The following is a 27,957-nucleotide window of genomic DNA, read 5'->3' as shown; positions in this document are numbered from 1 at the left end:
GAAGAGGCTGAAGTTGAAAGAGTGGAAGAGGATGACATTTTTTCCAGATGCTGGTCATGTTTCCTATGCGCTCTTACGCCTTTGGTAAAGGAGACCCCTTCTCAGATCATAAATGAACTTTCATATCTTGAGTCTGAAGGTGCCAACATGAAGTTCTGCTAAATAACTGCTCATCGATAACATTAACCAGCTGGCCTAAGCTTAGTTTGAGATGCTGTAAAATGAGGAAAAGCTAGGCCTACTATAAATATGCTCGTAATGTGATTACTCTAGGTCAAATCGACTTTTTTATCTTAAAAAAGAACAAAGAAAAACTGAAAGAGATGTGAAAACAGAAACTGTAATAAGAGTTTCTGAAAAAGACAGAAATATCCAAGTTCGGTGTCACAAGAAAGTCGTATTATATTAGGAAAGACATATCAAGGAACAAATAAACCTGAATAAGGAAACACAACTTAAGTAAACTGAGTTTTTATAAGTGTTATTTGGCTGAGCTGAACCCTTAAACCCTTAGATACAGATTCGGTTTCAGTCATAATGAGTCGACGCTCTAGAGTATTACAGCTGCAAACTGTGTACGTGGGAAATCATTTGTAGCACTGTAAGGTGAGCTATCCGATGACACTAATATGTTTATCTGAGACTACTTCCAAGTGAAACTAGGTTACAGTGATTGACATTTTATCAGACTGTAACCTAAAACACAGTCATTAACATTATTAAGAAGAACAATTAAGGCCGTGCACGTTTTAGTTGTTTTTTTTTTCAAGTTTAGGCTAAAATTTAGCACAAAGGCTGCATTAATTAACACAAACTCAACTTTATATGTGTAGAAATCTGTTTCATTTAAAGTAGTAAAGTGTTCATAAATGACCCCTTAAAGCTGTTTTTTCCCAGACTTAGCGGATTACAGCTGAGTAAGTGGGATTCATGTGGGGTCCTAGATCTGCGAACACGTTGCCTCTTTGAACTCTTTTTTTTTTTTTAGCTGACATGTTCTATTTCTCAACACTCTGTGTTACTCTGAACTGGGAGAACATTTCTGTCATATTGTAACTTCATAGAAGAATTATTCTGGGAAGGTTTGGGTCAAGTCCTGAAGCAATACTTCTAATGGAATGTATGGCAAACTAAAGTTCAGGGTGCTCTTTGAAGAAAATGCCAGAGATAAAGTACAGATGGTGGCTAAGCATGCTTGTTTTTTTCCCATCTACTTATAGGCGACTACCCTGTCAGCTGAGAGTCCTGCATTAGCCTCTGCACCTTAAGCCACTGGAGAGGTTAATCACTCTGACTGAGGGCTAGCTTCCTACCACAGAGCCACAGAGGTATCTGGCTGGCTACTCTCTTGCCAATGGGTGTCATATAGCTCCACTGAGAAAATCATTCAGCCAGGCATTTGTCATAGTGCTTATAATCTGGCAATACACTTTATAATTTACATTGTTGCGTTGAGTAAGACCACTGCCATATCCATCTTATTCATGCCTGTTAAAATATGCAGACCTATTATGCTTACTGTCACACATACTGACCCTGGATTTTCTCCATCTGACCCAGAAAATTCTTAGCATTGATGGACGAAAGTACAATCCGTTTTATGTTGCATATCTGAAAGCTGTGAACCCTCGAGAATCAGAATCCATCTAACTTGAAATTTGCAGGGACGTGATTCAATTAGCTCCAATTTAAGGTATCCCTGATAATCTCAGAGTGAGTCTTGGATAAAGAAGAAGGTAATCATATTTTGCAACTCAAATCTCTGCCAATTTCTTTTGTAAATCTCCAAATGAAAAACATCTAAACGAGATCTGATTCTACAGGGACCTTAGTCATTACCATATGGAGAAAGCACTGAATTTTAGGAACTTGGCTTTCTCAATGGGGAATCTGAATAAAGATGTAATGGCTCGTTAAAAAATAAACATACTGCATAAGTCTTCTAGCTGGGAGATTTTGAACACGCATACTAAAGATTTTTTTATGTAAACTTTAATTTGTGTCTGTGCATATACTGAACTGATGGAAATCTTTCTATCTCAGACAATTTTGGAAGCGATTGCTTTACATATCTGGATCTTCAGATGTGCATTATTATTTTAGGATGCATTAAATTCAGTGACCCACAATGCTTTCCCTGTGCTTAATGAAATAATTACATGAAACTAAAGATTACAGAGACTCACTCAGGCTATGAAAAAAGTACTAAAGTACTGCACAAACATTTTGAACCACGTCTCATTGCTTTTTATCTTCTAGCAAAATGGGAAATTGGTGTCGTTACTGAAACATATCCAAACCTCAATATAAATATAATCTAAGTAGAAGAAAGAATCAAAGTTTGTATAATTCTCAAAAAGGTTGAAAGTCAGTTAATGTCTTACACAGCCTGAACTCTCTTATGTAAGCTTTATTAAAATTTCTTCAAGTAGTCTTCGGGAATAGCTCTCCAGGTTTCTTGAAGGACATTCAAAGCTCTTTTTTGGATGTTGGCTGCCTTCACTCTTTCAACATCCCACACTGCTACATTAATGTTAGGCCCAGGCTTTGGGGAGGCCAGTGCAGGAATGATGGCGTTCCTTCATATGTTTTTCTATCAAGGTATGCTTTTATACTGGCAGTGTTTTTGGGACCAGGGTAAAAATAAAGCTGTTGCCAATCAGACGCTTCCCAGATATTATTGAATTCTGGATCAAAATCTGATGGTACTTCTTTGCATTCATAATTCCATCAGTTTTGGCAAGATTCCCAACAGCACAGATGCAAATGCAACCCCAAACCATGACAGAGCCGCCACCATGTTTTACAGAAGACCTCACTGGTGTATTCTCCTGACTTCCTCTGTACTTACTGACAATGATTTGAGCCAAAGGTTTCAAAATATCATCACTCCATAAGAAATGTTGCCACTGATTTTCAGTGTAGTTTTTTATTTTTATTTGGCATACATCAGGCTTTTCTCTTTATTTCCTCTTGCCTTAAGAATGGCTGTTTAAAAGCTCTCATTTAAGGAAATCTCCTGGGACAACTATGATCTTCATTTAGTTCAGTGAAACTATAACCCTCCAAGAATCAGACTAACAAAAAAAAACATATACTTATACCCATTGTGAAAATATGATTGTGGGCTATTCTTGTGAGTGTCCAGTGCAGTTTACTTTCTGTGTATATCCTGTATTTGTCAGTTTTCTGTGTTATTCCTTTGTTCCTGCTAATTGTGTTCACAGCTCTCCTGCAACTTTTTCTACCTTCTTATTTATTCTTTTGCTGGCTAGGATTCATGATAATAATGTTGATTTATTAATTTACAAAGAAAACCTTTTATAAAAGCATCATAAAACAACAGCAAATGTCATTCTGTAGATCCCCCCTCCCCTTTAAATCTTTGTTGTTTTTGTTTATTCCATTTACGTTTCACAGTTAGTCATTTTTAATTCTTTTTTGCATTACTTTGCTATTTAACTTTCATTTTCATACTGAACAACCATGTTTTCTGGTCTCTTCTATTAATATTGACAATGCAGAGCCATTCTATGAAACAACAAAACTTTGACAAATGACAGTAATTAACTGATTGTGTTCATCTGACGGCTATAGTTAGAACAATATTTGGAGGTCATGAAATGATTTGACCATTTTCTTTTCTGCAACCCATGCTGTGGCACACCAAGCAGATTAGATATGATGATAGGGAACTTTTTTCAGCTGTTTATAAGGAAAGTAACCTCTGCAATTATGGTGGCTTGAGTCACAATGAAGCAAAAAACCAAAATAGACCTATAGAGTTTTCCACTGAACCACAATTCAAGCTTATACGATTGTGAAATGAGCTCACTTTACAATCATGTAACTTTGTGGTTCAGAAGCAAACTCCATAGGTCCAGTGAAATGAAATGCCTGTCAAAGTGTTAAGATGTGTTCATTCATGATTAAGACAACATTGCTGATGTCGGCTTTCTCCCTGCAGATACTGTGTAGATTTCTGTCTTTTTTCATCAGCTGTTTCTGCATTGATGCAGTTCTCCTGCTCTCGCCATATTATCGCTTGTGATTTATGGGAGAAACAATGTTTTGAGGGCATGACTGCTTAATATGGCCTTCAGTGCACTCAAGAATACATGCAAACAGTGCACTCGTCTACCATCTTATTAGGTACACCTTGCTAGTACTGGATTGGACCTCCTTTCTTCCTCAGAAGTGCTTCAATTCTTCATTGCGTAGCTTCAACAAGGTGCTGGGAACACTCAGAGATTTCCACATGATAGCATCACACAGTTGCTGCAGATTTCTCAGCTAAACATCTATAATATGAATCGTCTGTTCCAACACATTCCAGTTTGCACTACTGGACTGAAACCTAATGAACTAAGTACATTTATTGTCAAGATCAAGAAACCAGTTTGAGATAATCAACTTTGTGACATGGGATGATATTCTTCTGGAAGCAGTACACTGTAGCCATAAAAGGATGGACATGGTCAGCAACAAGACTTAGATAGGCTATGGTGTTTAAACAATGTACACCATCAGCCTGAACCGCTGGTACAAGGCAGAGTGGATCGATGCTTTCAGGTTGTTTAACCAGTCAATCTGAACATCTGAAACCTTAGACCAATTTTGGTCTAAGGTGAACTGTAGCCTCAGTTTACTGTTCTTAGCAGACAGAATTGGCATCCGGTGTGATCTTCTGCTGCTGTAGCCCATCTGCTTCAAGGCTCAATGTGTTGTGGTTCCAGGGATGTCTTTTTGCATACTTTGGCTGTAACAAATGACTTGTTGAGTTTCTGCTGCCTTCCTACCAGCTTGATGCAGTCTGGCCATTCTCCTCTGACCTCTGACATCAACATGGAATATTTTGTCATTTTCAAACCATTCTCTGTAAACCCTAGAGATGGTTGTGTGGGAAAATTCCAGTAGATGAGTAAGGATGAGTGAATAAACCAGCCTGTCTGGCACCAATAACCATACCAGGTTCAAAGTCATTTTAATCACCTTTCTTCTCTGTTGTGATACTCGGTTTGAACTTCAGTAGGTTGTCTCGACTATGCCCGCATGCATAAATATTTTGAGCAGCTGTCATGTGATTGGCTGATTTGAAAAAAAAAAAAAACCAAACAAATCAGGTCAGTTTAAAGGTAAATACTTTGAGTCTGTGTTTTAACGTCCAGTACCAGCATTTGACATTTGACAAATCAATTACCCAAATTATCTGAATCATCTGACTATTACTAATGCGCTGTTTTAACAGTTTTATTGTAGTGGGCAAACCCCACAAGAATCCGATGACTGAGGAAAGATAAATAGCAGGTCCAAATTTTTACAGCACTTGTAATAAATGTGACATTTATGCTGTGTACATGATTTCATCTGCAAAGGATTAGGACCCAATATTTCACAAAGAAATAATTGCACACCTCCCTCCCTCTCAACAAGTTGAGTGGTTTGTGCTTCACAGTATACGTAGATGAAACGAGACGCTGGCAGCAGGACAAGCATTTCCTGGCGAGCAATTCTCAGTATTGTTTATGATAAATGGTGAGTCGTGCGCAATGGTGGACCTAGATTATAATTCTGCCTTCTTTCCAAGTGGTGCTTGTGTTCACAGCCTTGCTTTCTTTAGTGCTTAGAGAGTGCATGCTCGTGAAAGAAAGAAAGCAAGAAACACGATGACTGACTGTACAGTATAAGGTCTTTATAAATGTTTGTCTGACTAGTGCTGGCGCAGTCAGTATTCCAGTAAATTGCCTCAGATGAAAGAAAATATTTTAAAACCAGCTAGAACACAGGCCCTATCACTTGCTATCGCTTTTAAAGTTTTAAAGCAACATAAATGCAGTCTGGCGAACTTTCTGGCAAACTTGCAGATTCTTTTACATTTAAGAGGAAGTAGGTGCCAAAGCAGAAGAAAAAAAGCCCAAAACAGAATGTGGCAATACCGGTTTGTTTGGGACTGGCCATCTGGTTTGTTTTGGCCCATGTTTCAGAGCAGCAATGAGTGATTATCATACCACAACTATTTTTCGAGAACATATCTATTTATAGAGATCTGCATGTCTCCTTAGCAGTATGAAACTGAGTTGAAAACAGCCTGGATTGGCTGGGGATGCCCTTTGCCTGCTGCTGTGTGGAAAAAAACAACAGTTTTTACATAAAAATGTAAGAAATCACTGTTAAATCATGTGTGAAAAAAAGCAAACGGAATTAGGGTGTTAAAAAACTAATGCATTTGTTTGTGTAAAAATGAGTGTGAATGAAATGCATGTAAATGTGTAGGATGGTGTTTAGCTTTTGAACACTTTCAAAAAGTTCTTACTTTTACAATAAAGTACATATTGATCAATACGTTTGGCCTGCACTTCACATATCTGTGAACCACAGCCAAGAAATAAAGACCGAAAGCAACAAGGGATGGAGTTTCATTCGGCCCTCACATTTTGAGTGCTCAAAACTTCAACTCATAACAAAAAAAAGACAACTTGATCTCTTCCGCCTAAATGAAATCCATTCTCCAGACCCTTAGAGAAAACACACAGCCCACTCCAGGTACAAGCTTCTCAACACAGAAAATTTGTAAAGTGAAACCCCTGTCGTCGCAGGACTATTCTGAAAATTAGATATGGCAAAAGGCCTACTGGCCTTACTGCTGCAGGGAAACACTTGAAGCTTGTATTCTTTGATGGAGCTCTGGACCGATTGTGGTAAAGGCTTTCAACCACAGAATCTTGTTCCTTAGTTCATCATTCAAAGATGAACAAAAGTCACTTTGAAACTAAAAGGACTTCTTATCACAGAGAACCAGCCATCCAGTGAATTGGAGATGTCAGACCTTCGCCTATGAAGCCAGCAATTGCTTGGAGCTCTGGAATTTGCATCAGTTTTCCACATCTAAGTGGGCCAAGCATCTGCCATAGTTTGAGGCCTGTTATCATTAACCCCCTCAAAAGAAAACAGAAACCTTTGCCCTGCAACACGCAAGGACAAAGCATCCATCAAATCAAAGTACAGTTTGCAATGAAGAGACGATGACAAGCAATACATTTGGGCTGGAAGGAATTTGCTAAGAGACAAACCTGACCACAGACTTATATAACAGGAAAGACATGATTGAGGTGTCTGGAAAGCTCGGTTACAATTCATGGTTATAATCTTAACACTTTTGAACATTTTTTCTTACCGCTAAAGTATTATTTTCCGGTGTAATTTTTTTTTCCTTGCTTCATTTCAGATATATGCTATAGATACAGTCTTAGAATGTCCAGATGTGCAATGATGTAGGCACGAAAAGGTGAAGAGAACACCAAATCTTTGTCCACGCCCTGAGAAGTCCGTGGCTCAGGAGGCAGGTTGATCCCAGACTTCTTCAGCCTGCAAGTCTAAGTACCCTTGGGCAAAATCCCGAACGCACATTAAACACCCCATTGTCTTGTGTGATAGTTGAGTTCTGAAAGCACTTTACTGTTTACACAACAGCCGTTTCAATCATTCATTTCACGGCTGTCTGATGGAACAAATATACTTCGCTCTTAATCAATTCTGTCCACACAGGCTGTGTAATAGCTTTCATTTGACTCACTCTGTGTATGTAACCGTGACTCAAAACATATTTTTATGCTTTAAGACTGTTTGCTTCCATATTACGTGAATAATTTTGATTGTTTGTTGGGCTTTGAACACTGCCAAAACTTGACTGACACTCTGCTGTGTTTGGACTGAACTGTGTCAACATTGTGTAAAAGCCTAGAACTATGGCAGTGGCTTTGAAGCTGTAATGAGACACAGCAGTGCATTGGGCAAAGCGCTAGTGGCATCATGCTAACACGTGAACAGTGACAAAGGTAACAGGCTAATCTTCACCATGCTGGCATACTAATATTTGCTAATTGCTACTAAACACGAAGTACGAGTGTTTGGAATAGCATTGGTTCTGGTGGTATTTGTTCTAAGCTAAAGAGTTGGCCTGAGAGTGTTGCCACACTGAAAGTGAAGTGTGTGTGAAGAGAGATTTTAATGTTAAACTGCCTTTTAGCTGACAGTCACGCTAATAAGGCCAGGCCGCTAATCATGCGCAGTTCTAACATCACTCGGGCTTCATTCATTAGCTTTGTGTTAGCATTCTCCCTTTAAATAAGCTACATTTGATGTCAAGGCAACAAGACATCAAGACAAGATGTTTCTTTTTGTCTTGATGTCTATAAACACTTTAGTGATCAGTTTATGTCTTCGATCACTCGTTTTGTGTCATATTCAGTAAAACATGAAGTCTATTTTGCAAATTGTAGTCATACCATGCGATTCAAAGTCAAACAACCCTCCTTGTCTCATGCGTTTGTTTGCAACCAAGATGGCAATTGTAGAAACTTTCCACTTGAGTCTTCAATATGGGACTTCAGAAACCAGTAGGTAACCTCACAGAAGCTTCGACCATCTTTTGAAGAGCTTATGGTGCAGATGTTAGCACAGACTGAGTGTTGTGTTGCAGTATAATACAGTTGTTTCTGTTTTGGATGCAATTTGCACTTTACCATCATGCTATGTCCTTTTGTGCAATAAAATATGACTACGATAATGTGTTACTTTGTAGCTGGCTACATCCAACACTGGTAACATGGCAATAATAAGCAAATACTGGCCTGAAAACACAATAATCCCCCACTTTGTCTGCTATTACCTGTAGTTTTGCTTCTCACTGCCTATTTGGAAGCGATCGTACAGTGAAAAGGCTTGGAGCCCGTCCCAGTCGGTCAGCTCTACACGGAGGGCATACTGCCTCTGGTTTGTCAGCTGGTAAACGTACTCATTTCCCAACCAATGCTCTGCAGACAGGGTCCCAAAACCCTGCAATGGAAAAGAAAAATTCAATAATCAGCATGTAAATACCACTGACAATACTTTTTGTAAAGCATAAACTTGAGATTATTCATTGCTCATCTCATCACTTTTCCCTTGGATGATAACATCTTCACACTAGAGGATTATGGCATGAATGGGAAGGAATTTTCTAATTTACTTTTTCTTTTTTATCAATCAACAATTAGATCAGAACAAACCGTCTCTGATAATAAATACTGTGGTTGTTTATCCACCAGCAGAAATGTTCTTGTACTGCTGTAGCGTCCTACCCCAAATATGTCTGACTATATAGTCGAAGACATATTTTATTCATGTTTCTCGAGCATGCTTTTGGCCCAGTCTTTAACTTGGATGGACTTACCTATCTATAAAATTACAAAAATCGATACCAGCTGAATTAGAAGCACACCTTTTTTCCATTTCTGTCTTCCACTAAAGTCACACATGTTTAAGTCATTATTACTTAAAGAATTCGTTCCCAAAACATACACCGCATGCACGGACACTCCTTCAAACAAACTCCAAAGTTTGTATTTGATCACAGTGGCTCCCGGTCACAGGCAAAGTGCTTCTGACAGCAGCGAGAGCAGTGGATTACAGAGGGGGGAATATCACTAAGCAAGATGACATTACAGGTCTGACAGGACAGTCAAGGCTGCTCCGTTAAAGATTGTAAAACAGAGGGGCTGAAATTGTCAAAGCGGTAAAGTCAGAAAGAAGTTGTGTTTGTGCTCTGTGTGTGTAGTGACAAAGAATAGCAACGAAGGAACACAAATACGGGGCATTCCTATGGCCTTAGCCATGTCCTGCTGAGTGGGTGGAAGAGAAAAAGGCTGGGGCCCATTACCACTTTCTCTCTTTTTCTCTCTGTCGCTACAATTGATCTTGCTCCTGATGAGATGTTCCCATCTAAAAGGCTTGAAGTTTGATCCAATGCCTCCTACTGTGACCACAGTTTATCTCAAGAATTCTTGCTTGGAAGAGGCTGCATGTGGGGATCTTTTGACAGTTTTCCCTCATATAATTCTGAAGCTCTGTGATTCTTCACACGCAAACCTGATCTACATCACTCAGCCCACAAAAAGATGAGGAGATGGTTAGTCATATTGTTGGACTGAGCGCTCGGTTTGCATGTCAGTTACACTTTCAAAATGTCCTGATAAAAAGGAAATGTGTATGTTGAGCACTCATATCTCATATGTAGATCTCATATCTCTTACTGACTTACTTGTTCCCAACCTTTGTTTTTTTCTTTGGTTGTCAGGGGAGCTTTAGTAATTTATTAGCACCACCCATCCTATCACTTATACACCACACAGCCAAAAAAAAATAAAATAAAAAAATCACACACTAATATTTTATTGGGCCGCCTTTAGCTTTGATGACGGCACCATGGCGATCCTTCAATAAACTTATACAAATTCATTTTTTTGCCCAGATCTTGTCCCGATGATGGGAGGGTTGAACATCCAAATGACGTCTTCTCCAGCACATCCCAAAGATTCTCAGTGGGGTTAAAATCTGGACTGTGGAGGCCAATCCATGTGTGAAAATGATGTCTCATGCTCCTTGAGCCATACTTTCACCGTTTGATCCTGATGAAGCGTGGCGTTGTCATGTCGGAATAAGCCGATGCCATCAACGAAAGAAAAAAAATCAGCTGATGGGAAAACCTGGTCATTCAATATATTCAAGTAGACAGCTGACTGTATTATCTGGGAACATAACATTGATGAACCTAGACCCGGCCAAATAAAGAAACCGCAGATCGCAACACTGCCTCTGCAGGCTCGTTTGTAGGCACCAACATTTATCTGCCGCTCTTCTTAACCTGTTCCAGCCATCACTTTGGAATGAGTAAATCTAGACTCTCCGAAAGTTGATTCTATTCATCTGGACTCAGCGTTTTCTGTGGAAGAAACGTTTCATCACTCCTCCAAGTGACTTCTTCAGTCTCAGCTGACTGCAGGTTTCCCCAATCTTATAAACCGTACATTTGTATAAGATAATAAGATTATAACTTTGGGGAAACCTGCAGTCATCTAAGACTGAAGAACTTACCTGGATGATTGAGCATGCATCAAGATGTAAATCTAGACTCAGACCATATGATCTTTTTCCATTGCTCCAGAGTCAAATCTTTATGCCTTGTAGCAACTTAAAGCCTTTTTTGATTAGCCTCACAGATAAGTGATATTCCTAAGGTTACATAGTTTTTTTGTTCCAATTCCTTGACTTCTCTTCACATCGTCTGTGTGGAAATGCTCCCAGTTTCACTGCTAAACATACTGTTGATTATTTTACTATTTGATTTCACCACTCCAATCATACAAGACTTTTTTTCCAACTACATTTCTTTCTCATTCCAGATTTGAATAACATGTTGGGCAGTTCCAAACCCGATTCGCTTCAATAATCTCCTCAGTTGTTTTCGTTGATTGAAGCAGGCCAATAACTTGATCCTTCTGAAATGGCCTTTCGCATCAGTTAGGATTAAATAATCTGTTGCCAGCCAAAACAATTAATATCTGAAGTTATTGTGCAATAGGAAGGCTCTTAACTATTTGCTTAGTTAAATCCAGGATTTTTTAAAGTCATGTAGTGTATGCACATTGATGGGTATTTTTAAAGGTTTTTTTTGTTTCAAATGTTTATCTACAGCTTTTAGCTATATATATATATATATATATATATATATATATATATATATATATATATGTATATATATATATTTTTTTTTTTTTTTTAAAAACTACTTAAGCTCAATAATTCAACTGTTTTTGCATTAGCTGAAGGTCCAAGGAGTCAGTTTTCAAGTACTATCTAGTACTACAACAAACACATTTTAAATGCTTGCTTTCTTGCTGACATTAATCCCTACTTAAACGCATGGCATGATATTAATACATTAGAAGTGACTCAGACTGATGGGCAGCTGAGCAGTTACTGTAAATAAAGGTGTTACCTGATAATGCACTTACATGCATGATCTTCAGATCATATTTTAATGCACACGCCACATTCCTCTGTGGTCTCACAAAGAAACTGAGTCTGAGGTTTTGCTGAAATATTAACAGATCCTCTAAATACAATAAATGTGTAAGTACAAGACCTGGGAGACCAAGAATGTGAAAATTAATAACACAATAAAACACTTGTTGATGACTTCTAAACTTTTCAAGGAGACTCTAAGCTGTTAGTTAGCCGCGTAAATGTCAGCCAAGTCCTGCGAATGCACGCTCTTGCACTGAGCACTCCGTGCACTCCCTCTGTGCACCTGTTCAAGGCAGGAAGGTTTCCACTGGGTTTTTTTTCTTTTCTTTTTTATCATTTTATATCTTTCTGTTACCGTTTACGCTGCTGACCTCAAAAGAGTGAGATTGAGGTCGCTTTGAATGAGAGATTTCTGCCTTATTCCAATATTGCTTTTGTTGATTTTTGTTCAGGCTCTTTCAATAAAAACGCCAACATGAAGATTTCTCATTGAAAAACTGCTGTGGGTTTATATCTGGTCCAGTGTGCAAATTCTCTGCTTTGTAATTCCCCAAATGGCTTTATCTTTTCCCACTTACTGATAAATTGTACAACAAGAGCAGCTGAGAGATGAGGTAAAAACTCAAGTAGAAACAGATTATACGGGGAAAGAGGAAACATTAACTGAAAGCAAGTGCAAGGTATACACAGGCAGCTACTATAGCAAACACTAGCAATTCAACAGGCAGAAAAAATAAATCCAAGTTACCATCTAAACACAGCCTAGGTAGGAAATGTTAACACCCTCAATGCAAATATGCACAGCTTTATCCTTGATGACAAACACCTGGCCCAGCTCGACTGAGACTAAACAAATGCTTTGTTTTCAGATTTAGGTAGTAATTTCCTGTTGGAGAAGAGGAAGAATAACAGCAGTGAAGCCTCGGCTAAGGAGCAGTGCAAGTCTCAGACACCCTAGACAATTTTGCTAATACAAAAACGACAGGGGAGATATTGCCGAAGAGGAATGACATCTGGCCGAAGCGTTCCAAATGGTCTTGGATCAGTGCATCCCGACTCTCATGTTTTCATCATGTTCAGTAAAGGCCAAAGTGTGCACGATATTTTTCATCATCACACAGTGGAAGCGTATTTTTTTGAAACAGGAGGTCTCGCTCATCGTACGGTTTCGTAATTTATGCTTAATGGATACAGATGAGCGCGCTCACTCAGTTTCTGGGTGTGTATTCACTTAACTGTCTCGTGTTTAAAGAACAAACATTATCCTCTCGTTTTTAATGGATATGAATGAGTGCATGGATGGAGAAGTGCGTGCACGTATTTGTCTTGTCTCACCATCTTGTACTCCTTCCACGTTCTCTGGAAGTCCACGCTGCCATCTTCTCTGCGCTGGATGACTGTCCATCCGCCGCCGGCTGTTTCCATTCTGCAGTAGACCTATGCAATGTTAAAAGGACAGAAAGGGAGGGTTGGAAAGTACTGTGTATGAAGGTGATAGAACACTGATAACACCCATAGGTCTTTGCATAGCCTGAAGATGTAACGTAACTACCAAACTAATGAATTCAACATTCAACATTTCAACTCTCAGCGGCATTTACAAACAGAGCAGGGTCACTTGGACAATTATTTGGTTCTAGACACTCCTTTCTCTTGCTTTCTCGATGAATCATCTTTGGGAATGCAATGTATCTAGGTCCTCTTCAAACTCAATCAGCGTCTCCTTATCCCTCAACAGCTCCCTCGAGATGTTCCTCATCAGTGGTCCTTGTTTCTACAAAATAAAAGCGGAGGTCCAGGATGGACACATACCAGCAGACACCTGGGTGTAATGTGGCCCTTAACCTTGGACCTCAGTGTGTGTAAGCTGATAATGCAGTACTGGCACTCTATCTGCAGTGTTACTCTTTGTTTTGAGGCGGATACCCCGGGGTTTAGCGGAGAAGGTCTCTCACCTCAGCCAGACCACACAGCTGAACACACATGAACAAAGCCTGGGTATAATTAAAGCGGTAGCCCAGACAGAACCCTTCTTTTTAAGACTAGCTCTTCATGCATGCCAAACACACACACACATGCTATGACCATCCACTTTACAACCATCGCTAAAAGTATAGAATAGTATAAAATAATGTTTTTTTTAAATTAACTTAAAGTTTTTCGATCTTTTATGAATAGCAAGTAACACACACAAAATAATTTTCAGTGCTGACATGAACAACCCAGGCTAAAGACAGGTAGGCTAGCTATATTTCCTCAGCAGCTAGTATTCCTATATAGCTCATTCTAAAAAGACAACTGTCTCACCCTGTGGCAGCTGGGATAAGATCCAGCCCTGCTGCGACCCTGAACTGGATAAGCGGAAGGAAATGGACTGATAGATGTAAAAAAAGCAGACTTTTCAAACTTGGTTTGTTTGAACAAAATTAGCAGATCTCACAGTAATACACCATGGAAGTCGACAGGACATCTTCCAGCCAAAAAGACGTCAGACGCTTCTATGGGAGCTATCCACCCAGAGGCTTGAAGCTTAGATAGCCTACTGTTTAACAAATATCCTCCAAAGTTTCCTCATCTTTCGTGGAGACTGGAATAATAAACAACAGCTCAAGTAACATTATACATTAAAATGCTGTGTGAATTTAAATTTCAAAAGGAGATTAGCCAAACAGCTATGAACAGAAATTCGCACACAAACTCCCTAAGTCATGAAATCATCGCTCTCATCAATCAGAGAACGTAGCCAAGTTGGCCAAGGGCTCGCTCAAAGGGAAAAGCTGGGTTTCTCTCTTAGATTAGTTATATTTGGTGCCATAACAGGTAAATACATTTCTGTTAAATTCAATAGCGTAGATGTGAAATACATACACACACATACCTTTGTCACCATGCTCAGCAGTGTGGTGTCCTGTTTCGCACCTAACCTCCCTAGTAAACTCCTGAACTCTCAGAGCTGCCAAATGTATTTTTAGCTTTCAATATTTCCGCAGCAGCTAGCACTCATCATTGACACTCATCATTGGCTAATATCCCACGGGTTGGTTTTAGCTCATGCAGAGAAAGCGGAGTCCAATATCTTTAAAAAACCAAGTCAAACCCTGTAAATCCACTATAAAAACGCTCCTCAGAGGTGACGAAAGCTGAGATATTTTCACATTACAGAGAAATGCTGGCTGCATGATATCACGGCTTCCCACCTTTTTGGTCTCCTGTGCATTAACGTGGATGGTGTAGACGCCATTCTTATGGAAACCAGCCTGGTACAGGTCGGCACAGTCCCGAAACCTCTTCTCTTCTTCCGTGACCTTTGTACTGTTAGGAACAACTGCAGATACACAAGAAATTCGTCATGTTTTTGTCTGCATAACCTCAATGAGTGAAAATTCTCTGGAAAACGCTAGGTTACGTTATATTTGACTGAAGTTTACAATTAAAGCCATTTGTTTAACATATGTGGTGTTCAAAAGTTGAAAAATAAAACCTCAAAACCTCTAAAACTCGACAATTCTCTTACTTGCTTAATGAGGAAAACAAAGAAATTTGGAAATGACAGGACTGCTGGATGTGAAAAATGAACGACTTCCTGCCTGGTTGTGTGACAGGTTAAGGAAGTCTTATATGAGCTGTGGAGTGAGCTTGGACAGTTGTTTCCACATGCTTCCCATTTTTACACTGAGCTCACTCCAGCTCCATAAAAATGCACAAACGTGAGTTTACTTATCTTCTAATCTCACTCCATGCAGTAAAAAAATATTAACTAATCCTTCTTGAAGTCTCAAACAATTAAAGCACATTTTTTATATCACTTGAACGCCACAAAATGTGCAACCTCTTGTATCTTAAAAGTAGAGTTTAATAAGAATCACAAATTGGCACCAAACCCATAGCTGATCAATCTGCAATATTTCAGATCTACACATTTCACAGGGGGAAGAAAAAAGATAATAAAATTCTCACTGCGAGCGTAACCACCAGATCAACTTTTAGAGCAACCAATTCATTTGCAGCACAGAGGTGATCATTGCTGGATATTTTCACACTCTGAGAGAAGGCTTTAGACTGTGACAGACCAGCTGCATCCATTTCCATCTGCTGATAATTATGGCAGCGTTATTTTGAAACCAAGCAAGGGGGTAAGGACAAAATACTACAAGCTATAAATTTCAAGTTCCTGTTATAACAAGTGGTTTTTATTTACTTTCCAAGCCATGCTATATTGGTGGAAATACCTTCCGATTCTCTCTCCTCGCTGTCCCTGCCTTTCGCCTCTCATAGAAGGGGGTTGGTCTCAGTTTTCACACCACTGTTTTTTATTGTTGAAATGGTTGAGTCAAAGAAAATGTCAGGGAAAAGTGAAATGTGTCAGTGATCCTTTGATCCGCCCCACCCCCTCTCCTGGATGCAGAACTTCTCAGCAGAAGCAGGCTGCTTAGTTGGGCGTAGTATTGGAACATTTTGACAAGGTATTGAGTGTCGGCAACAAGAATCCCCCGCTGTGACAGGTTGACGGAGTGGACCCTTGCTCTGCAGACTCTAATACAACAAAGAACGGCCCTGTCGGGTGGTAATTGACCCCAAGCTGGCAGACAGCGGGACACATTTTGGAGGCCTGAAAGATCACTGTCAGAGGGGAGCTTTCTGGTATTCAATCTGTAACAGCGTGGACAATTATTTCACAATTGCCTTTGACATCTACCCTGGTGGAAGAAGACTGTCTGCTGAGGGGACTGGACCCTCCAGCTTCATAGCGGCTCCCTTGAACAGCTTGCTGCCCAGCTTTACAAATATTATTTATGTCCCAATATTTATTTACCAAAAAATATTTTGTGGTTCAGCTGGGACTCGTATTCAGCAGGGGGTTCATGTGAAAAGACCAGCAGGGCTTGGGTGTTTGCATAAATCAGGATCCTTGCCAAATGAGCCCAAATACTTGAACTAGGAAGGTTGAATAAAGGAGCTAAATGGACTACCACAGAAATCCCTGCTCCCATGCGACTATAATCAGTCCTCAGTGCCATTGAGAGTTAAAGTGATTGCAAGCGAATTTCTTTATTTTGCGTACTTGCACATCAAGCATGAAACACACAAAAAACAATGCCAAGTCCTTCCCACAACGCATTTACCGTAATGCAGTGATGATTAATAATTGCCCTTGTGATTTATTACAACATGATTTACTTTTGTCCTATTTTTGGATCTCAGAAATCGCATAGCAAAGTATTAAAATCCTATCCCTTCCCTTTGCCAGATACTTGTCAAGTTGATGAACACGATGCTATTTATATTCAAGGTCAACCAGACCCAAGCTGGGTCTCTAATGAACGAATGCAAGTAACAGAAATCTTAACAGACTTCAAAGAGAAATTGGAAGCGAGGTACTGTATAAAAATACTAGAGCATGTGTGCCCAGGACAGTGTAGAAAAATCATTTAAAATAAATCATTAAATATAAAAAAAGAACTGACAATGTAACGGGGTAAAACGGTCTACAGAATGTCAAACAGGGAATTATAAGGAGGGTCACTGGTATCGTGAAAATGTTTTGGGTTCTCTCACTTTTATATCAACTATATCTCTTGAAAAAGTACACATAACACGTACACGTGATTTGCTTTTGGATATACCTTCCATAGAAGGTATACTACATGCAAACCATGTTTTAGCGATACTCAACTCTTTATACTCAACATTCCTATCAACATTTACATGATTTGCCAAATTTTCGCCACCAATAGCTAAATCATTCTTTTACTTTGATGTTTTTTATGTTTGGGCTTCAAACGCCATTTGGTTGATGCTTGTAAAAGGGTTAGAGGTTATTGTGTTCTAGTTAACGAGAGAAAAAAAGTCTGACTTCTAAACTAAAACCATTCTCCCTTCTCTAACCTGAACCAAGTGTTACCGCAACCTAAATCATTGGAGGAAAACGCCACAAACCCAAGTCTCTGGTGCCAAACAAAGTTCATGGACTGGAAAGCGGCTTTGTTTTGAAATATTTACCGTGTACCAAATACTTTTCTTTTCGTGACACAATTCTTTATGCAAGGCCTCTAGTGGGGACATGTGCCGTCTATGTAATCTTTTTAGTTTTATTATGTAGAACAATTTAGAATGCTCGCTAATTGTAATTTGTAGCTTAAATGTATAAAATTGCAAACTTTAGCTTAATAAATATCAGAATAAAATATGCAGTTTTACCCTTATACGTACAACAACAGCGTGTTTGATCGCTACAAAGAAATTGAATATTTCGGTTGCACCCTTAGAAAATGCAGCAGAGTTATCCCTACTTTTGGATAGGTTATTCAGGTGGATGGAAACAACTGCACACACTTTACAACCAGCCAGTGAAGCATGAAAACAATCGCGTGCAGCAAATTTGGTCTGGAGCGTCTAACGAAGTGGTTTACCATGCTCTTTTTTTTAGGACATTACACAGAGAAAAGGCCATGTTTTTTAGGCATTGCATGGAACCTTAAAATAATTATATTCTGACTAAGCAGCTGTAAAAATGATGAATGTCATTCATTTAGTTGGATAATAGAACACTGTAAAACAAAATCACATTTAGCAGCCAGATTTTTTTTTTAGCACAGTGTTCCAAAGCTGAGGTCAGGTATTGTTCATAACAATGTGTGGCTCAGTGCTCTCTAATGAGGTTCGAGTAATGATTGCAACCTATATAAGAAATCCACTGCAGCATCTGGTCATTCTGAAAATATCTCCCTGGCCTCACTTTGCATAGCAACAGCTGAAACACACACTGGAAACTTCAATTTTAGGAAAAGCAATCGATGGACAGCTGGTGGGAAAGTGTCTTTTTTTAAATTTAGGGCTTTTTGCAAGCATCTGTCAGTTTCCCCGCACTCAAAGATGATTTGAGGCCACGTTTTAAAGGAAGTGCTCAGGCTCCATTTCCAAACAAGAAGTTATTAACGCAAGCAGACGCCCCCCCGATGGCATAAAATGCTAAATCTTCACTCGAATGAAAACACTCATTTGTTTCTCAAACAAACTAAAGCCCCCCCCCCCCGAACATAGAAAAACAAAGCTCTGCTTCTTCTGTGCTTTAAATGCTGCTGAAAAGCAGGCGCGGTGCATCAGATGACCAGTGAGCTCTACCAACTCCTTCACCTTCTTCAGACAGGGCTTCCCCCAGGAGCTATTACAGTTTGACTTATCTGGGCTGGGGTGAGGAAAGGGCAGACCTCTGACCTGCATGCCCGCCCCAACCTTCAACACCCCCTTGGAAGAGGAAAGGACCAACCACAGAGCAGCAGTGGCCACGTTCCATTTCTATCCCCTCTTATTAGGGTAGCCACCAATCATGGGCTGGGGGATGGGCTGGGATACCCTGCTCACCTAACCAACTCTAAAAATGCCACACATGGTACTGAGTTATATGCTATAAAATAATGATTATCAGAGAATTTAATCAATGTTGTTAAATTACAACAAGAACAGCAAAACAGAGATCTACAAGTCTCACATCAAGACACACATCTTAATATAAGGAATGTGCAGATGATCCATATGGCCCAGGCAGGCCAAAAGGGTCCCAAAAGACCTCCGGTAATTAAATGTAATATATACAAATCCAGACTAAGCATAGAGGCAGTCCGTGACCTTTTTCTGCATGGAACATTAAAATTACAAAAGTCAGCAGCATGATAAATACAAAGCATGTGTTAATCATGTGCAGCAGCTATCCGCTCATGACTCCTTCATCCTTTCAAGCCCTTGTTGTTTCCTGTCTGATGGGAAACGTCGAGAAGCACTGTGGGGTCTCGAGGCGTCTCTGCAGGAAATCCACAAATGGAAATGAGGTTGCAACCATCCCCCCTGACACGGACTTGCATGTCAAATCTCCTGTGACCAAAGGGATTTTGGGCAAATGTTAGGATCAAGTAGGTTTTAATGTTTAAATGCCTGAGAAGGGGGTAAATGAGTTCACTGCGTTTGACCGAACAAGAAAGGTTGCATTGCTGTCGGGTCAAACATTAGGCCAAAAGGGAAATCCCTAGTCTCGTATTAACAGTGAGGGACCCAGAGGAATGAAATAAGCCAATTACTTCATGGACAGAGTCGTGTCTAACATCTCGCTGAAGCCGTGTACACGGACTTTATAAAATTAAAGCGTGAAAAGCGATTGTTGTGAAAAGTGCACCACGCTGGTTTACGAGAGCCACTAAATTGCTCTAATGGGAGCACATCGGGTTACAATAAGAAGCATGTTTCTTTCTTCATGCTGCTTTCAATGGTGCTCGGCATTATAGCTAGTGCATCCCTGTGTCTCTCTGCATGGGGTAAGGTTTGTAGAACTGGTTTCATCATAATATCGCATGGATTGTCAAATCAAAGCTATTGTAACAGAAAGATCTGACCAGAGGAACTAAGTAATCCAAAACAGCTTGCTGCCTCACGGGTCAAACTTAACATAGCCAATCCACAAACTTTGCTTTTCACATTGTGGTTTGGCAAAGGTCAATAAGCATCTTCTTGCGTTGGGGTCATCGGTGATGGGGGTAGAAAACATTTAGAGCAGTGCATGTCCGACCAATGGATGATTGACAAGTCTTAAAGAAACATAAATATAAACTTTTCTTCCCCATTATAGTCCAAGCCGGTGAATTCTGGACGGTCTTGATTTTTGCTTTAGGGTGAAACAAGAGTAAGAATTTAAAGTTAAGCAAGTATCTATTTGAGGCTGTATTTACACACAGCAGTGGGTTGCCAGTCACAGGATCTCCCTGTACAACTCCTCCATCTTATTCACAGTACACAGTGCAATACTTACACCATTTTGTTCTACTGTGACAAATAACAAAGTTTACAGTTTAGGGTAAAATGTCATTCATATATATTTAATCTCTGTAATATTCTGTATATTTATAGTTGAGCTGTTTGTATATATGTTAGAGCTATTTCTTACATTTATAACTTTATAATATATTGTATTATTTGATTTAATTCAGTTTGTTACTGTCCTTATTGTCTTATAATAATAATAATAATAATACATTTTATTTATAGGCGCCTTTAAGACCCTCAAGGTCACCTTACAATAGCACAGAACAGTAGCAACAATAAAATATAATGAAACAAAGCAAAATAAAATTTAAACATAAGGTAAATAAAAAAAGAAAAACCAAGCATGAAGATATAAAATCAAGTATAAAAGCTGAGCACGGTAAAAATGGACTAAGACAGATCAGGTGTATGCAATTCCGAATAGATGGGTTTTGAGACGTGATTTAAAAGTGGTGGGAGAGTTTGTGGTCCGGAGATCTGGTGGAAGTGCATTCCAAAGTCTCGGGGCAGAACGGCTAAAGGCTCTGAGTCCCATGGCAGTCAGGCAACCAGGTGGAACAGACAGAAGGGAAGCTGAAGAAGAGCGAAGTGTACGAGGGGGTGAGTATGTATGGAGAAGATCAGATGAATATGGAGGAGCGAGGTTATGAAGCGCTTTAAAAGTAAGAAGCAGGATCTCGAAATTGACACGGAGGTGAACTGGAAGCCAATGGAGCTGTTTAAGAACATGTTATATGTTCAGTGGATCTAATTCTGGATACAATATGAGCAGCTGTATTTTGAACTAACTGCAATTTATGGAGAGATTTATGAGGTAGACCATAAAGAAGAGAATTACAGTAATCTAAACGAGATGTGACAACAGCATTGACAAGTATGGTAGTTCTGTTTGGAGTGAGTGAAGTCGAAGGCGGTTAATATTAAGGAGAATAGGAAGACCGAGTGATGTGCTGTGAAGGAAAGAGTGCTATCGAGGATGACACCAAGACTCTTAACCTGAGGGGAGGGTGTGACAGCAGAATTATCAATGGATAATGAAACACTTCTTGTTGGGACTTTAGTCAGTTTTGATTTGGTGCCTGTTAAAATGAATTCTGTTTTATTGCTATTAGGTTTAAGAAGTTGGAGCAACTGTAACCACATAATTTGCTTAGGGATGAATAAAAAGTATTTCTCAAAGGTTTTTGCTCTCAGAATTCTTGACTTGTCTTCATCTACTTCTTTGGCACCACAGACCTCTCCTGTGTTGTCTGTTGTATCTTATATATGTAGCTCCATGGTTATGGAGGAACGCTGTCTCGCTTCATTTTGTACGATACCATTGCACATGCTTGAAATGACAATAAACCCGCTTGACTTCACTAGACATCAAAGGATATGCCAAGATGGCTATTGTGTAAAACAATATTTATGCTTTGAAACATTCCAAACTTTTACACATTTATGACTCCAGTTTGCTTACCTCCATCTTTAGAGCAGAGGTTGAGCAGGTTGTGGACAGTGTCCATCATCTCCTGCTGCTGTCTCTGCAGTGCCGTGCTGTTTCCTGTGGCCCGGCTCAGCTGGGCTTCCAGCTCTCTGATAACGCCGCTCTGCCTTCCCACGAGGTTTTGGAGGCTTCCCTTTTCCTGCTTCAGTGTCTCTAACTCCTCACGGTGTCTCATCTCCATCTCTAACATCTTCTCCTCTAGGAAGCTGAGGGGAAAAGCAAAACGAAAGAGTTTATTATGGAACATGGTGAAGTTGTTAATTATTATTTCCTTCCAGGTCATCCAACGTCTCTGGAATTGCATTTGTTTTCACAGGATTTAAACTGATCCACAGTTGGTTTGGCAGTTTATGCTTTAATCCTGCCTCTGATTTACTAGTTATGCAATACATATCAGTTTCATTTATTTGCAATTATGAGCAGGGATCAGGTGATTAAAACATATTTATTTAAATTTCTTCATATTTGACTTTTGGTTCCCACTGCGCCGCCTATGACAGACACCCAAAGTAATTATAATCAACATGTGGCAATACTCCCCTCACTATCTCCCATGAGGTGATTAGAGAACTCCAATTCAGGAACTTTCCCTGACTAAAATACAAACAATGATGTCTGTAGGCTTAGTTGCCATGTTTTCCTCACACAGTATAAACATGTGCTTCATTGTTCACTTTGCAGGCCCATTTGAGGTAAGTGAATACGCTATTACGGCATCTGAGCTTTACAATCTAATACCTCAAAGATGATAGAAGCTGACATCAAATTCATAATCATATCCTCCCCGCAGTTATAAGATCGGTAAAGGAAATACATATGAGATTGAATAATGTCATAATTGCTTAAGCTTAGGAAAATTGCTCTCGGAAATCTATGTCCATAAGCTTCAAGCATAACTGAAGTCTGATTCACCAGAAACTATGCTTTCAAATGGCGATCTTTTTTTTTTTTAAGTGATTGTCTCAGACTCTGCAGATATCGCAGTGAGACCTATGGACTGAAAAACTACATCATGTAACACAATCCCGCAGGACTAATCACTGTAAAGAACACGGTTTAGAGTTATGAAAACATATCCAACAGCAATATTTCAATTGCTTGATTTTGCAACAAATACAAAGTGGTCCAAAACGGAAAGCGAGGCTTCGTGGGGTTTAGTGGGATCTACTGAGCACGAAGAGAGTATGAGCTTCTTATCATTGCTGCTGTTTACATAACTAAATATTATTTTGGAAAATCTGCTAACAATGTCAGAGAGCGCTGGTAGTAAGCTTTTGATTTTGTTTATGCAATCATGCAGCAAACAGCAGCAGCGAGTGAAAAATGTTTAGTAAATTTGCTGGCCTTTCGCCCATCGATACATCATCTTTATTACCTCCGGTTTATCTTCGGTTGCCAGTCTGTATTGTGTATTGTGTGTTTACCTGTTCTTGTCATGCAGCTTGCTGATCTCATTGGTCTGGACCATTAATTGCTTCTCCAACTTGTTGGTTGAAAGAGAATTTTCCAGCAGCTGGATCTCAAGCCTTGATGTTTGATTCAGAACCTGCCACGGCAAAAAAATACGGAATACAAAAAAATCAATATTATACTTTGTTAGTCCCAGTAATCATAAATCAGCAACAATGTAACAAAATGTAAGATAAACCAAAAGCACTTGAGAAAAAAAACAAAGCACATAAATCCCCAGCTTTGTTTTCATTTTGTCAAGCCTACACCTAGAACATGGGAATATGTAGAACATATTTATCTCTACTATGTTTATACTTAAAAAAAAAAAAGTTGTGAGCAGTTATCGTTTTAGTGCTTTAGTAACCAATGACGTACACAATCTATTGCAATTTGCAGATTATTGCCCATTAAAACAATAAAAATGAGCACAGCTTGGGTGAAAACCCATTAGGTGATTAAGTACTTTGAATAAATGAGCTAAAAATGACCCATGCACTTACTTTTCATCACCTTTTACTCAAAGGTCAACTTTACTCAACTTTCAGTACTCAAAGTACTGAAAGTAATCGATAGGCATTCATACACCATCGTTATTGTCTTTGGCCAGTTTGCTTTTTCTTTTTAAGAAAAAATGTGTAAAATAGTTAGTGAAGCACAGGATATACCTACACAGTGTTATTATAACAATTCACTCAAATATGTAGGCATTTGAAAACATTCGAAAGCATTTTTTAAGTGTTACCTGAGTCTCAACATCAGTGAGTTTGCGTGTTTGTTCAGCAGTCTGAGAGAGGAGGTTGGTTCCCATTTCCAACATGGCTGCAGTGTGGTTGTGGACAGCACTCTGCTGCAGCTGAGCCATCTCTGTTTTCATACTCTCTTTGATGTAGTTCTCAATCTACAGAAAAAAAACAAGGAGGAAGAAGCAACAGATTTACACCCAAAAAAGAAGACAGTGGCATACTGACACTGGTGATTACTGACGGACATCCAGAATATACCATCCACTGTGTATGTGAAGATACACTCATATAAATGAAAAAAAAAATCCCAACATCTTCACCATCCAGGTTTCTTAAGTTTATCTAGAAAAATACACGCATACTTTTTATTTCATATTACTTGAAAGGAACTCGATTGAAGAATGACCTTAGTTCATACAGGTGCACAAACATGCTGGTGGTTAGCTGGTGCCTGAACAGATGAATAGATATTAGCCGAAGCTTGTCTGGATAGAAGTTTTTCCTCCTTATCTCCAAACTAGTCTGTGCTCCATAGCCAAACAAATGACAATACGGCGGTAAAGGTTTAGGTTCTCCTATAGATTAATTACATAGATCACCTGGATTAAATATAAACTCTGAATTTTGTTATAATCAGGACATTTCATGTTTTCCTTTTGGTTTTTTAAACAGTGAAGAATATAAAGGTATGGATACAGGGTATGGGAATAATAGCAGGTAGCCAGAAATCCACCAAGAAACTTGTGTCCAACTGCGGCCACGCACAACTGGCTAAAATCTACGCACTTGGCTAAAAATCTGTCAGATACAAACAAGGAGAAATTATGCTACATGCTACAATGCATATACTTCACATACAGTTTATATTGGTGGGCATAATATTTTCAGAAGTGACAGAAATATCTTTTTTATCTGTTTGTATAATTCAATAGAAAACATTTATCCTGCAACTATTTCCAGTAAATGATTTGTATGCAGATAAAAAACAGACTTTTTTTGCTTTCATACCAAATAAATGAACTGCAATATTTTAATCAATCCAAGACTGATGGATAATAAAAGAGAACCGAGGCGGATCCCTGTTGCTCTTCAGCAGACATTGCCAGTTCTCAGCCATTGGTGTGGCTCTGCCAAGTTGAATTAAGCGTACAATGCAATATCCTCTGTTGGCGACAATATAGAAGTAAAATTAAACATTTTTGCAGGCTGGATTTCAGACATAATATGGCTTCATCTAGCTGTGAACTACACAAGACTGATATAAGTGTCACTTTTCATATAACCTCCAATGGTCTGGCGTCAAGACATGGAAAGAAAACAAGGAGTCTGGAATTTGCAAAGTTCTAATAATGATGGATTATTCTGGCTGATAATGAACCACAGACTACGCCTGAGAAAAGGTGATCGGTAAATCTGGAACTCTATGGTTCGTGTGATGATTTCATACAATCATAGACCCCGAGTCTCAGGGCAGTGAGAGGTTTGGCACAGCTTAAGTCATCTCGAAAAAAAAAAGGGGTATTGAAGAGACAAATGACAGAAACCTAAGAACAGCTATCACTTCACGGTTTGTCTCAGTGTGGCTGAATCATGGCTGGACCTTGCGAGGGTCATAAGTGGAAAGTACCAAGGAGAAAAGAGATTATACAAACACGCCCATTCATGTAAAATCAGCACTTTGGAAGCTGTAAAATAGGTCTATGTGGGTGTTGGGTTATTTAGATGGTTTCTAACCTCGACTCCAGTTAAATGCAGTGTTTTTTCTTTTACTGACTACCAGCAGAAACTATTGTCGGCAGTAAAAGCAAATAGTTCTTTCCACTGCCAGAGCTGAATTTGTGTCACTCAGCAGCAGGATTGGGATAGTGAAAAATGGGTGTATAACGAAAATGCAAAGGTTTTATTCTGCTAAGATAGAAAAAAAAAAACAGGGAATTAAAAAAAAATTAATATTCAGCACAAATAATTTGGTTTAAGCCTTCACTCAGTGCTTATTGCTGTTTTAAATGTTCATTCAGTAGTAATGAGTAGTCACAAAGGCCTAGAAAGTGATTCCATGCAACTACCGTTTACTAGGGAAAAATATGTATTCCCTGATGAGTTGGTAAGTAGTTGCTCGAAGTTGCTGGCCTTCACTGGATGAAATCAATCACGAAGAAGGTGCTTAGCATTTACTCTCCAAATGACAGTGAAATTTGAAAAAGTGTAAGTAAAACTGGTGACCGTTTGCCTTCAAAGTCAAAGCTGTGCCTTACCACTGTAACCAACACATTCCAAAAGGTCCAACTTTTACTTTGAAGATAACGGTCACTTTTTTCAGTTTGTTTGCACTTCTCTCACTACTGCTTGACGAGTACTTTGTGAGTATTTGCAGACAAGTTGGCGTCTTCCAAGCAAACTACTGGCGAACATGGAAACCAGCCAGCAACCCAGCAAGCCAGGACGTTTTTTTGGTGCAGCATCCTATACCTTTTTATCAACTTCCTCCATCAACCACTCAGCATCTTCCCGCACTTCTACCTAGTAGCTGGTGATTGGCAGAGGGGTCACTGATTGGTCTCTCAGCCTGTGTGAATGAGGCTTAGCAACTGGTTTCAAAGGAACTGCCACCAACCATTTAGCTGATACTCATTTTACCCTCACAACCAGTGGTTGCAAGATGGTCATCAACTGGTCTCTGTGCCTTTATGAGTGGGGCCTAAGATCTGATATACAGAGTGATCTAAAGAAACCATATTAACATTAAAGTGATTATATTAGCAGGGGCTTTTAAAGTTTTATATACTTTCAAGTGAAAAATATTACTTAAAGCTATGTACCCCTTATAACAGTAACATAGGCAGACTATAGACAAACTTGTTAGCCACATTAAGGTACAGGTCATCTCAGGTCAAAAAGGTTAGTAGAACATATTTGTCTCTCACCAAAACGAATTAGTCCACTTTCATAACTATGACCTTAAGTAACTTCTAATTTCTAATAGTTTAATACTATTAGAGCCTTCTTAATTTCTTCTAGAAATGGCTAAATCTATCATCTCTTTTCAGATAATCATTGTTTGCTAAGTGAGAGTCTCATAAACACAAGTTTATGTTTCCCTAAGTGCTACTTTACAGAAGTATTAAGGTTTTATGGTGGTGTGTTTGGCACAAGCTGACTTCATGTGGCCTGCCTGTGACTTTACTAATTATGCTCCGCTCCATGACATTCATCCTTCAGTGCCTTAAGTGCACTCTGTACCCTTTGCATGCACAGACTGGTCAGAGTAAACAGTTTATGAGGCACAACTGGATGTTAATCACCAAACAGGCTGTTTTGAGCCCTTTAGAATGTAAATGACAGGATAGAGACTTTAAAAGCAACTGTTGCTGATAGAAACGTTCTGAGCAAGCACATTTTCATACCAAGCATAACACGCAAAAAGGTTGGAATGGCATCATGTCAGACATCCAACATACGGATCCTGCAAATAATTATGGCAGATCTACTGAAATACCAATGCTTGAGAGCCAGGCACAGGATAATCCCTTTAAATGATACTCTCTGTTACGATTACTATTTAAAATAACTTCTGATCTTCTTCTAAACAATTGCAGTAGCAGTGCAAAGAGACACTGT

General features: G+C 39.2%; 1 protein-coding gene across 1 annotated transcript in view; it reads right to left on the bottom strand.

Annotated features, from left to right (window-relative positions):
• angpt1 (angiopoietin 1) overlaps window positions 1-27,957 on the bottom strand; it is a 56,421-nt gene that overhangs the window by 10,396 nt on the left and 18,068 nt on the right. Inside the window, exons 2-7 of the mRNA XM_040020728.1 lie at window positions 24,339-24,494; window positions 23,569-23,690; window positions 22,118-22,350; window positions 15,042-15,169; window positions 13,180-13,281; window positions 8,669-8,835 (exon numbers count right to left, since the gene is read on the bottom strand). Coding sequence (XP_039876662.1) covers window positions 8,669-8,835; window positions 13,180-13,281; window positions 15,042-15,169; window positions 22,118-22,350; window positions 23,569-23,690; window positions 24,339-24,494 — 908 coding nt within the window. The remainder of the gene's footprint in view (window positions 1-8,668; window positions 8,836-13,179; window positions 13,282-15,041; window positions 15,170-22,117; window positions 22,351-23,568; window positions 23,691-24,338; window positions 24,495-27,957) is intronic.

Source organism: Simochromis diagramma, unplaced genomic scaffold (genome assembly GCF_900408965.1).
Source record: "Simochromis diagramma unplaced genomic scaffold, fSimDia1.1 OVJJ01000753.1, whole genome shotgun sequence".
Classification (NCBI taxonomy): domain Eukaryota; kingdom Metazoa; phylum Chordata; class Actinopteri; order Cichliformes; family Cichlidae; genus Simochromis; species Simochromis diagramma.
This window is presented reverse-complemented; position numbering and strand designations above follow the sequence as displayed.